Here is a 13,422-nt window from a genome sequence, read left to right on the forward strand (position 1 = left end):
ACCACTGCCAGTGGGCTGATATCGCCTCAAACCGTGCATCTTGGCGCCTCACAGTTCGGCGGGCAGCAACCTCCTTTGAAGAAGACCACAGAGTCCACCTCACTGACAAAAGACAAAGGAGGAAAAACCCAACACCCAATCCCAACCAACCAATTTTCCCCTGCAACCGCTGCAACCGTGTCTGCCTGTCCCGCATCGGACTTGTCAGCCACAAACGAGCCTGCAGCTGACGTGGACATTTACCCCCTCCATAAATCTTCGTCCGCGAAGCCAAGCCAAAGAATACCCTGTATCCTGACTTGTTTTAACACTACACCCTGCACTTTTTTTTCATGTGGTACTTAAGGATGGGCTGACTTGCCTTGACGGCACACAAAATATTGAATCCTGATACACGTGACAATAAGCAGTTCAATTCAAATGCCATGACTTTCATTTACCCATCAAGTCATACACCACCTTGTCCTTGAAATAGATCTTTGTTTCTTCATTATCATGGAGGTCTAAATTCTGAAATTCCCAAAAACATTATGGGAGTATTTTCACCAGAATTACTGTGTCAGCTGAAGGAAGCAATTCATCACCACTTCCCCCACCTCCCTAAGGGCAATTAAGACCAACATTTATTGTCAATCTCATCAAGGTCACCCAGCTTCCAAAAAGTAAAACAAATACAAAGTAGAAATTCTCAAAATTAAACCTTCAAATCACTTGATTAAATTTCAACAACGAAGAAAGCATCTCTTGAACTGGATATTTAAAATAATTTTACATTGGAAGCATTTAGACATCAAAACAAGAATTTAAAATTTAAAGATGCCCAAATCAATCCATTTCATGGAACAGTGTATCAGCTGTCAATGGAGTTCAATGGAATTCTCCTTGCAATAGCATTGTTAGTGTAAACTTCTTTCCAACCCTGATAGTTGATGGCTCCAGCAGTTCTCTAAATAGGTTTAACAGTAAATTTGCCATCAGAAGCTATCATTTAGAGATAATGATTTTAAAATATTTATACAAGATTTGGTATTAACCATTAAAAACATTTTATAATTAGCAAATTATGACAGTAAAAGTGAACACGGCATTCTTGCTTAAACTTGAGGTTTCTTCAAAAAGCACCATTCACAGTGCATTGTAATGGGGAATGAAAATGGAACAAAGCAAAATCCCTGGAGATTTCAACATATCAAAGGATAACATTAAATGGCATAACATACAAGTTTTCGCGGTCGCGTACTTAACTGCATCAGGAGCGGTGCTGGTCACCACTGATGATGTGTCCGGGGCGAGGTACAGGAGTAGTAGTGCACATGCGCAGGTTGGTTCAGAAGACTGTGATTACTGTGATGGATCTCGGATGCAGGAGGAGATTGAAAGCACTGAGATCACCCATGTGGCAGAGAGCCAATGAGAAGGTCAGGGATGTTTTGGCTGTGTGGTGTTTGGGTTGAATTAAGATTTCATTGTTGTGACCAGGAGGTATAAAGATGGTTGACTCCAATTTATACTGAAGAACAAATGAGTGTATTCTTTTGATAATGTGTATATCGGGTAAATTATAGCATCTACAAGCGGTGACCCCAAGGGTTTCTGAATTGGACCAGCAAATATCAGCCCTCACTACTCAAGTCCAGGCTTTAACCACCCAACAGAGTTACTCCAGTCAACCAAGTTAGAATCGTGCTGATTGAGGACGCGGTAAAAACATTGGGCAGTTTATTTGTTGGATGCACCGGAAATTTGGTGTTGCCACCTGGTCATGTCAGCCACCTTGTGACTTCTACGAGTGGCGATGACCAGGTCCAGTGGTAGAGGCAATAGAAGCTTATGGGCACTTCAGCCGCCGTCTCTTCCTCAAAGACCACCTGTCGGGCATTCAATTTCTTGTCAATTTCAGTGCAGAAATTTCTGTGGTCCCCCCAACCCCTGAAGAGCACAGACACCCTAACACATCATGTGTTCTGTCGGCTGCAAATGATTCTCATGTTCATACATATGACCATAGGTCACTCACGCTGGATTTCAGTCTCAACAACCGATTCGGTGGGTTTTCATGGTTGAAAATTAGGCAAATTCCATTTTGGAGGTGGATTTTCTGTCACATTTTTTCCACTGCTGTTGGATTTAAAGAATCACTGTGTTGTGGATCGCAGCTCTTGTAATGCAAGTTAGCTGCATTTGTCGCCCCTCCGATGTTGTCACCCACCTGACGAGTCTCCAAACTAGCTCCAGCTCTTTCTGAGTATTACTCAAACATTTCCCTCATCTAGTGACCCCATAGTCTTGCCACGGGGATACTAAACATGCTGAACCACCACATAGAGATCTAGGGTCCTCCAGTTGCAGCACGAGTTCATATATTACCCCTGGATCAACTTAAAATCAAGAAAGTGGAATTTGACCATGTGCAGGAGCTGGGGATAGTTCGCAGATCTGATAGCTGCTGGGTATTGCATATGGTTTCAAAGAATTCTCCTGGGGATTGGCGGCCTTGTGGTGCTTATTGTGGATTCAATAATTCCACCATTCCTGACTGATACAACAATCCCAACTTGTAAGATTCCTCAATGAACCTGCACGACAAATGTGTATTTGCAAAAAATAGACCTGGTGAAAGCTTACTATCAGATTTCACTGGTGCCTTCCAATGTTGCCAAGTCAGCAGTAATTATTCCTTTCGGCATGTTACAGTTGCTACGAATGCCATTTGGTTTGTGGAATACAGTTCAGACATTCTAGCATTTTATGGACCACGTATTCTGCAGCCTTGATTTTGTACATGTCTACATCGACGACATTCTTGCAGTGAGCGTGGATGAAGAGGAACACAAGCATCATTTCATATCACTGATCGAGAGACTGGATGAATGTGGCATTGTGATCAATCTGAATAAAAGTGTTTTTGGTGCTGCTGAACGTATATTTTTGGGACATAGAATTACCTGCCATGGTAAAAGTGCAAAAAATACAAGATTTTCAATTACATTTGGCCAGTTTCGACATTTTTAATCGCCATTTCCTGCCAAATACAGGAGCGTCTCTCTTACCCCATACTGAACAATTTAAGGGATCCAATAAGTCAGTTTTTAAAAAACATTGAGTTTGGGCGACGATCCTATTCGTGCTTTCAACAATATGAAGACTTCACTTGAGAATGCCACAATGCTTGTATTCCAAAAGCCCACCTTACTCTCTCTTACCATGGATGCCTCCGTCAGTGCCTTGGGAGGGGCACTGGAACAAAGAGCCAGTGGGAAGTTAGAAACTTCCCCAATCTTTTCAGCCAAACTGTCACCGGCTCAGTTGAAATATAGCTCGTTCGAAGGAACTCCTAGCCATCTATCTCGCAGTGAAACGTTTCTGGTTTTTGTTGGAAAGTCGCCCTTTCACCATTTATCAAGACCAGCAGCCTCTTACACTTATCTCATGTCCAAGTATCCATCTCTACTCATCATAGGAAATTTAGCACTTGGTCATTATCTTGCAATTTTCCTCGGACATACGACACATCTGAGCGAAGGCAAATGCCATGGCCAAAACCCTGTCCAAGCATGACAGGAATCCTGGGCAAGCATGGCGTCGGCAAGTGCAACGATAACGGGCGCCTCCTGTTGGAGCTCTGCGCAGAACAGCGGCTTGTCATTACAAACACCCTTTTTCAGCAGAGGGACAGCCTTAAGACCACCTGGATGCATCCCCGATCCAAACACTGGCACCTCCTGGACTACATCCTGGTGCGAGAAAGTGACAAACGAGATGTGCTCCACACCAGGGTCATGCCTAGCGCGGAATGCCACACTGACCACCGGCTGGTTCGCTGCAAGCTCAACCTTCACTTCAAGCCAAAGCCCAGGAACAATAAAGCCCCCAGAAAGAGGTTCAATGTTGGAAACCTGCAGTCAGACGAAGCGAGAGGAAACTTCCAGGCAAACCTCAAAGCAAAGCTCGACGATGCAACCCGCCTCACGGACCCGTCCCCTGAAACCCTCTGGGATCAGTTGAAGACTACCGTACTGCAATCCACTGAAGAGGTACTGGGCTTCTCCTCCAGGAAAAACAAGGACTGGTTTGACGAAAACAGACAGGAAATCCAGGAGCTGCTGGCAAAGAAGCGAGCTGCCCACCAGGCTCACCTTACAAAGCCGTCCTGTCCAGAGAAGAAACAAGCCTTCCGTCGCGCATGCAGCCATCTTCAGCGCAAACTCCAGGAGATCCAAAATGAGTGGTGGACTAGCCTCGCCAAACGAACCCAGCTCAGCGCGGACATTGGCGACTTCAGGGGTTTCTACGAGGCTCTAAAGGCTGTGTACGGCCCCTCACCCCAAGTCCAAAGCCCGCTGCGCAGCTCAGACGGCAAAGTCCTCCTCAGCGACAAGATCTCCATCCTCAACCGATGGTCAGAACACTTCCAATCTCTTTTCAGTGCCAACCGCTCAGTCCAAGATTCCGCCCTGCTCCAGCTCCCTCAACAGCCCCTAAGGCTAGAGCTGGATGAGGTTCTCACCCTGGATGAGACATATAAGGCAATCGAACAACTGAAAAGTGGCAAAGCAGCAGGTATGGATGGAATCCCCCCAGAGGTCTGGAAGGCTGGCGGCAAAACTCTGCATGCCAAACTGCATGAGTTTTTCAAGCTTTGTTGGGACCAAGGAAAACTGCCTCAGGATCTTCGTGATGCCACCATCATCACCCTGTACAAAAACAAAGGTGAGAAATCAGACTGCTCAAACTACAGGGGAATCACGTTGCTCTCCATTGCAGGCAAAATGTTCGCTAGGATTCCCCTAAATAGAATAATACCTAGTGTCGCCGAGAATATTCTCCCAGAATCACAGTGCGGCTTTCGCGCAAACAGAGGAACTACTGACATGGTCTTTGCCCTCAGACAGCTCCAAGAAAATTGCAGAGAACAAAACAAGGGACTCTACATCACCTTTGTTGACCTCACCAAAGCCTTCGACACCGTGAGCAGGAAAGGGCTTTGGCAAATATGAGAGCGCATCGGATGTCCCCCAAAGTTCCTCAACATGGTTATCCAATTGCACGAAAACCAACAAGGTCGGGTCAGATACAGCAATGAGCTCTCTGAACCCTTCTCCATTAACAATGGCGTGAAGCAAGGCTGTGTTCTCGCACCAACCCTCTTTTCAATCTTCTTCAGCATGATGCTGAACCAAGCCATGAAAGACCCCAACAATGAAGACGCTGTTTACATCCGATACCGCACGGATGGCAGTCTCTTCAATCTGAGGCGCCTGCAAGGTCACACCAAGACACAAGAGAAACTTGTCCGTGAACTACTCTTTGCAGACGATGCCGCTTTAGTTGCCCATTCAGAGCCAGCTCTTCAGCGCTTGACGTCCTGCTTTGCGGAAACTGCCAAAATGTTTGGCCTGGAAGTCAGCCTGAAGAAAACTGAGGTCCTCCATCAGCCAGCTCCCCACCATGACTACCAGCCCCCCCACATCTCCATCGGGCACACAAAACTCAAAACGGTCCACCAGTTTACCTATCTCGGCTGCACCATTTCATCAGATGCAAGGATCGACAATGAGATAGACAACAGACTCGCCAAGGCAAATAGCGCCTTTGGAAGACTACACAAAAGAGTCTGGAAAAACAACCAACTGAAAAACCTCACAAAGATAAGCGTATACAGAGCCGTTGTCATACCCACACTCCTGTTCGGCTCCGAATCATGGGTCCTCTACCGGCACCACCTACGGCTCCTAGAACGCTTCCACCAGCGTTGTCTCCGCTCCATCCTCAACATCCATTGGAGCGCTTTCATCCCTAACGTCGAAGTACTCGAGATGGCAGAGGTCGACAGCATCGAGTCCACGCTGCTGAAGATCCAGCTGCGCTGGATGGGTCACGTCTCCAGAATGGAGGACCATCGCCTTCCCAAGATCGTGTTATATGGCGAGCTCTCCACTGGCCACCGTGACAGAGGTGCACCAAAGAAAAGGTACAAGGACTGCCTAAAGAAATCTCTTGGTGCCTGCCACATTGACCACCGCCAGTGGACTTTTTACCCCCTCCATAAATCTTCGTCCGCGAAGCCAAGCCAAAGAATGACGAAGACCATCAATTTCACTGCCATGGCTCGTGCACAACACACTGATCCCGATCTCATCCATTATCACTGGATCAACACAGGTCTCCTCTATAAGATGTGTGCCTGGATGAACTGGGTGACACACTGGTTTTCCACAGGGACACCTAGACCTTCTGTGCCAGCGGCATTGTAACAAGAGATTTTCAAGGATCATCATAACCTGTCTCAATCTGGTAGAAGAGCGTTGATCAAACTGATTATGGAAAGCTTACTTGGTCTCATGTTAAGCAGGATGTCAGATTATGGGCGAGAACCTGCTTGCTATGTCAACACACAAAATCTAGGCTGGGAGATTTGCTGTTCTGGATTCCCATTTCTAGCATGTACATCTGGATTTTGTGGGTTCAGAGGATACACATCTGCTTATATGTGAGTAGTGGGCTAGCAGATGGCAAGAGGCCATTCCTCTCACTGACATCTTTGTGGAGACAATCGCTCTGGCTTTTGTGGATCACTGGGTTTTGTCTTTCAGTGTTCTGGGCACCATTATGATGGACAGAGGGTCTCAGTTCAAGTTGGCATTGTTCCGAGTTCTCACTGATGTTTTGGGCACTACCCACATTTGGACTACGGCTGAATATCTGCAATTCAACGACCTTATTTCGGGTTTCCACTACCAATCGAAAGCAGCATTTACAGCAGGAGGCAATGCATCCCTGTGGAACGAGTTTGCCCTTGATACTCTTTATCATGCGTACTGCTGGATGCTCATGGTAGAAATAGTATACAGCACCAGTCTGATACTGCTCAATGATTTTGTGAATCTAGGTCCAGGGACAGTGCTCTATGATCCAGTGAGTTATGTTGACCATCCAGAAAAACACACGGTTGCTCAGACCAACACCTACGTGACATGCATCACTTGCAGTGTATGTGCCAGATTACTTACAACACTGTATGGATGTGTTCCTTCTACATGACGCTGTACGTCCATTTACAACGGATCTTTGGAGGTCATACAACGCCACCCGAAGATGAGTGATTACCAGTAATGAGAAAACTGACCGTCTCCACTGAAAGATTGAAGCCGGCGTATATTGACGGTCCATGTTCTGCGTTGCTGCAAACGTTGAATGAACAGCCACACCCCTGCAAATTGGAGCATATACTGCCAACTTTGCAGTCTTGTATAAAGTTGGGCCACTCTGTCAGGCCTCCAATCTGTGATTTAGCAGGACAAATTCAATCAATCACCTCCTTGCATGACTTGGGGTGGGGTGAGGGGGGGGGGGGGGGGTTGGGAGCAGTGCCGGTCAACATGGATGATGTATCCAGGGCAGTGCGCAGGTCAGCTCAGAAGGCTGCATTCACAGTGATGGATCTTGGATACAGGAGGAGGAGTTTGAGAGGGTTGAGATTGCCCGCGTAGTGGAGAGCCAATGAGAAGGTTTGGGGTTTTTGGCTTGGTGGTGTTTTGATGAAATGAAGATTTCATTGTTTTGGCTGGGAGAAATGAAGATACTCAACTCCATTTTGTACTGATAAATGAGTGAGTGTATTCTTTTGATTATTTGTATAATAGGTTGGGTAAATTATAGCAGCTCCAAAGTAACACAAAACTAAGATTTAAAAAAAACTTTTGTATCCAACCTTATTTTAATCCAACTCTACTGGCATTCAATACAAATAAAGATCACAATAAATTATTCTGTCAGTGAGTAATGGTAGAAAAATGGTTTAAGCACAAGGATATTAATTTTCAGAATGTGAAAATATACTCTATTGCAAGCTTACCTAAGCTGATTTATAACTCTCAACACAGCATCTTGTACAACAGCTTTAGGTGATATGTCTTCAGATTTTACTGCAATCAGGAACAACCGCTGGATCAAATCAAGAGACTGCCCATCGAGAACCATAGTAACAGCCAGGTCATGCAGCTTAGTGCTCTCTGATCTTGAAAGGTCATACAAATGATAGTACTTTTGGAAAAGGCTCTGGAAATTTAAAAAAATGATTTTGTGAGTTTCACGTTTAATTTAAGCCATTTAAGGCGTCTTCTTAGAAACCGATACATATCCAAAATGTTGTCTTTCCAGTTAACATCTACTCTCCTCTTTCTGTACTCCTCTAAGAGGAGCTTCTGACATCTGCAAAGATTTTGTTGCACAGTGTAAGTTGTCAACTGAAGCATACTTAAGATTTCATTTCACCAACAAAATGCTTTCTGATGTATTCATTATAGTAACAGTGAAATTCAGAAGCCAATCACAACAAGATTCCAAAAACAACAAATAAATATAATTACCAGATGATTTCTTTTTGGAGATTGCTGTTTTAATCACAAGGGTTCCTGTGCACATTTTATAAAAATAGGCAAAAGGCAAACATGTGGTATTAACTGACCTGAACTCATTTGTTTGGAGCATTTGTAGAAAGGCATTTAGTGACTCCCTGTGTTAATAATAGCATCTTGGTTTTTATAGGATTCAATAGTTCACTAAATATGTTAGTCTGGATTCTGTTCTTGGTTTGGGTAAATGGCTCCTGAAATTTGCTCTACCATTCAATAAGAGAACAGCTGATCAAATTTTGCTTTTGCTCCAATTTCCAGCCTGTACCTATGAATCAAAAATATTTTTTATCTCAAAGTTGATAATTTTGCTTCCATCTTGCTCTCTGGTAGATAAATGCAAAGATTTATTCAAAATGTATTACTTCTAGTTTTAGATTTGCCTCCCAAGGGGAATCATCTACATTGTCGTGCTGCCCTTTAATTGTACGTGGTTTGATAACATTACTTCTCAGCCTTCTAAATGCCCAGATGTACATGCCCAAGTTACACAATCTCTCCTCCTCAGATAGTCCTCAAATCACAGCGATCAACTTAACAGTTGGCTTCACACTCTTTACAGCTTCACTACAGCTTGACTCCAACATCGAAGTACTCGAGATGGCAGAGGCCGATAGCATCGAATCCACGCTGCTGAAGATCAAACTGCGCTGGGTAGGTCACGTCTCCAGAATGGAGGACCATCGCCTTCCCAAGATCGTGTTATATGGCGAGCTCTCCACTGGCCACCGAGACAGAGGTGCACCAAGGAAGAGGTACAAGGACTGCTTAAAGAAAGCTTTTGGTGCCTGCCACATTGAACACCGCCAGTGGGCTGATATCGCCTCAAACTGTGCATCTTGGCGCCTCACAATTCGGCGGGCAGCAACCTCCTTTGAAGAAGACCGCAGAGCCCACCTCACTGACAAAAGACAAAGGAGGAAAAACCCAACACCCAACCCCCACCAACCAATTTTCCCTTGCAACCGCTGCAACCGTGTCTACCTGTCCCGCATCGGACTTGTCAGCCACAAACGAGCCTGCAGCTGACATGGACATTACCCCTCCATAAATCTTTGTCCACGAAGCCAAGCCAAAGAAAGAAACAGCTTGACTACCTGAAAACCATTCTCTAATTTACTGTCAGTTTACCAGGCCTCTCTCTATCTCATATATTGGTTCAAATTTTAATTGACTGTTTATCAAGTTTTTTAAAAGAATCCAAACACCATTGATCAACTGGATCACCCCTCACTCATCCTACTCATTACATCCTCAACAAACTTTTTTTTTTAAAACATTTTTTATTTTTCACACTATGAACCATACTGACCAAAAATCATAGACATTTTTCTCTTGAATATATTGTGTCATTTTCTCCCCTTTTTCCCCCTCCCTTCCTTCCCTCCATCACCCCCCTTCCCATTTATTCAAAGTTCAATCTATATGATACATTAAGCACGTTAAACAATGTCATCACTTATAAAAATAAACAAGAAATTTGTGTCTTTTACTTTTACAGACTGAGTCTGTTCATTTTGTTGTCTTCTTCTTCTGTCATTTTAGGAGGTGGAGGTCCGTGGTAGGATTTCTCTATTGTGTTTCATGTATGGTTCCCATATTTGTTCGAATATTGTGATGTTATTTCTTAAATTATATGTTATTTTTTCTAATGGAATACATTTATTCATTTCTATATAGCATTGTTGTATTCTCAAGTTGTCTTCTAATTTCCAGGTTGACATAATACATTTTTTTGCTACAGCTAGGGCTATCATAATAAATCTTTTTTGTGCTCCATCCAAATCGAGTCCAAATTCTTTATTTCTTATATTACTTAGAAGGAAGATCTCTGGGTTTTTTGGTATATTGCTTTTTGTGATTTTATTTAAAATCTGGTTTAGATCTTCCCAAAATTTTTTCACTTTCTCACATGCTCAAATTGCATGTATTGTTGTTCCCGTTTCCTTTTTACAGCAAAAACATCTGTCTGATACTGTTGGGTCCCATTTATTTAACTTTTGGGGTGTGATGTATCCAGTTATATTGTATATTGTATCATGCATAATCTCGTGTTTATCGTATTTCTCATAATTCCGGAGCATAGCTTTTCCCATGTTTCATTCTTTATCTTTATGTTTAGATCTTGTTCCCATTTTTGTTTAGGTTTACAGTTTGTTTCCTCGTTCTCCTTTTCTTGCAGTTTGATGTAAATGTTTGTTATAAATTTTTTAATTATCATTGTGTCTGTAATCACATATTCAAAATTTCTTCCTTCTGGTAACCTCAGACTGTTTCCCAATTTGTCCTTCAAGTAGGTTTTCAGTTGGTGGTATGCAAACCTTGTATCGTGAGTTATATTATATTTGTCCTTCATTTGTTCAAAAGATAATAATTTATTTCCTGAAAAACAATTTTCTATTTTTTTGATCCCTTTTCTCTCTCATTCTCTGAAGGAAAGGTTATCTATTGTGAAAGGGATTCGTTGATTTTGTGTCAATATTAATTTTGGTAGTTGATCATTTATTTTATTCCTTTCTACATGAATCTTCTTCCAAATGTTGAGCAGATGGTGCAATACTGGTGAATTCCTATGTTGCACCAATTTTTCATCCCACTTATATAGTATATGTTCAGGTATCTTCTCCCCTATTTTATCTAGCTCTAATCTGGTCCAATCTGTTTTTTTCCCTTGTTTGATAAAAATCTGATAGGTATCTTAATTGTGCTGCCCTATAATAATTCTTAAAGTTTGGTAGTTGTAAGCCACATTGTTTGTACCATTCTGTTAATTTATCTAGTGCTATCCTCGGTTTTTCCCCTTTCCATAAGAATTTCCTTATTATTTTCTTTAGCTCCTTGAAGAATTTCTCTGTTAGGTGAATTGGTAATGATTGAAATAGGTATTGTATCCTTGGGAAGATGTTCATTTTAATACAGTTTATCCTTCCTATCAGTGTTAGTGGTACGTCTTTCTAGTGCTCTAAGTCGTCTTGTAATTTTTTCATTAATGGCTGATAATTTAGTTTATATAGATGGCTGAGATTATTATTTAGTTGTATACCTAGGTATCAAATTGCTTGTGTTTTCCATCATATGGTGATTCTTTCTTAAACTTTGAGAAACCCGCATTATTCATTGGCATTGCTTCACTTATATTTGCGTTGATCTTGTACCCCGATACTTCTTCATATTCCTTCAATTTCTTATGTAATTCTTTTATTGATATTTCTGGTTCTGTTAAGTATATTATAATGTCATCTGCAAATAGACTGATTTTATATTCCTTCTCTTTTATTTTTATCCCTCATATTTTATTTTCTGTTCTTATCAGTTCTGTTAGTGGTTCTATAGCTAACGCGAAGAGTGAAGGAGATAGTGGACATCCCTGTCTTGCTGATCGGCTTAATTTAAATCGGTTTGATATATATCCATTTATTGTCACATTCGCCAATGGTCCCTAAAATAATGCTTTAATCCAATTAATATATTTCTCTGGTAGGTTGAATTTTTGTAGTACTTTGAATAAATAATTCCATTCTACTCTGTCAAAGACTTTCTCTGCATCTAAAGCAACCGCCACTGTTGGAGTTTTGTTTCTTTGTACTGCATGGATTAAGTTAATGATTTTACAGATATTGTCCGTTGTTCGTCTTTTTTTAATAAATCCAGTTTAATCTAGTTTTACTATTTTTGGTACACAGTCGGCCAATCTGTTTGCTAATAGTTTAGCTATTATCTTATAATCTGTGTTAAGTAGAGATATTGGTTTATACGATGTTGGTGTTAGTGGATCTTTCCCCGTCTTTGGTATTACTGCAATTATTGCTTTTTTGTATGAATCTGGTATGTTTTGGGTTTTTTCAATCTGGTTCATTCCTTCCAGGAGAGGAGGAATTAGTAAGTCTTTAAATGTTTTATAGAATTCTATTGGGAATCCATCCTCTCCTGGTGTTTTATTGTTTGGTAGTTTTTTTTAATATCTCCTGTATTTCTTCTATTTCAAATGGTTTTATTAATTAATTTTGCTCCTCTGTTTGTAATTTCGGTAGTTCAATTTTAGTTAGAAATTCATCTGTTTTGTCTTTTTTCCCTTCGTTTTCAGTTTGATATAGTTATTCGTAGAATTCCCTGAAGTTTTCGTTGATCTCCGTTGGGTTATGTGTAATTTGTTTGTCCTTTTTCCTTGATGCCAATACCATTCTTTTAGTTTGTTCTGTCTTAAGCTGCCACGCTAGTATTTTGTGCGTTTTTTCTCCTAGCTCATAATACTTCTGTTTTGTCTTCATTATATTCTTCTCTACCTTATATGTTTGTAGTGTTTCACATTTTATTTTTATTGTCTGTCAATTCTCTTCTTTTAGTTGTATCTTCCTTTATTGCTAATTCTTTTTCTGTATTTGTTATTTCCCTTTCCAACTGTTCTATTTCCCGATTGTAGTCCTTCTTCATCTTAGTTACATAACTTATTATCTGTCCTCTGATGAATGCCTTCATTGTGTCCCATAGTATAAACTTATCTTTCACGGATTCCATATTTATTTCAAAGTACATTTTAATTTGTCGCTCAATGAATTCTCTAAAATCCTGTCTTTTAAGTAGCATGGAGTTTAATCTCCATCTATACATTCTCTGTGGGATGTCCTCCAGCTCTATTGCCAATAACAGGGGTGAGTGATCCAATAACAATCTAGCTTTATATTCCATTTTCTTAACTCTGCCTTGAATGTGGGCTGATAACAGGAATAGGTTTATCCTTTAGTATGTTTTATGTCTACCCGAATAATATGAATATTCCTTTTCCTTTGGGTGTTGTTTCCTCCATATATCCAAAAGTTGCATTTCCTGCATCGATTTAATTATAAATTTGGTTACTTTGTTCTTTCTGTTAGTCTTTTTGCCAGTATTATCCATGTTTGAGTCCAAATTAAGGTTAAAATCACCTCCTATTAGTATACTCCCTTGCATATCTGTGATCTTCAAAAAGATATCTTGCATAAATTTTTGATCTTCTTCATTAGGTGCGTAT

General features: G+C 41.3%; 1 protein-coding gene across 3 annotated transcripts in view; it reads right to left on the bottom strand.

The window, feature by feature from the left end:
• nbas (NBAS subunit of NRZ tethering complex) overlaps positions 1 to 13,422 on the bottom strand; it is a 292,652-nt gene that overhangs the window by 81,394 nt on the left and 197,836 nt on the right. For all 3 annotated transcript variants that reach the window (XR_011340415.1, XM_069886343.1, XM_069886344.1), the window contains exon 46: positions 7,856 to 8,058. Coding sequence is in view for 2 of the 3 variants with exons in the window: in XM_069886343.1 (XP_069742444.1) it covers positions 7,856 to 8,058 (203 nt within the window). In the remaining variant the exon portion in view is untranslated. The remainder of the gene's footprint in view (positions 1 to 7,855; positions 8,059 to 13,422) is intronic.

The sequence above is a fragment of the Narcine bancroftii genome, chromosome 6 (genome assembly GCF_036971445.1).
Source record: "Narcine bancroftii isolate sNarBan1 chromosome 6, sNarBan1.hap1, whole genome shotgun sequence".
Lineage (NCBI taxonomy): Eukaryota > Metazoa > Chordata > Chondrichthyes > Torpediniformes > Narcinidae > Narcine > Narcine bancroftii.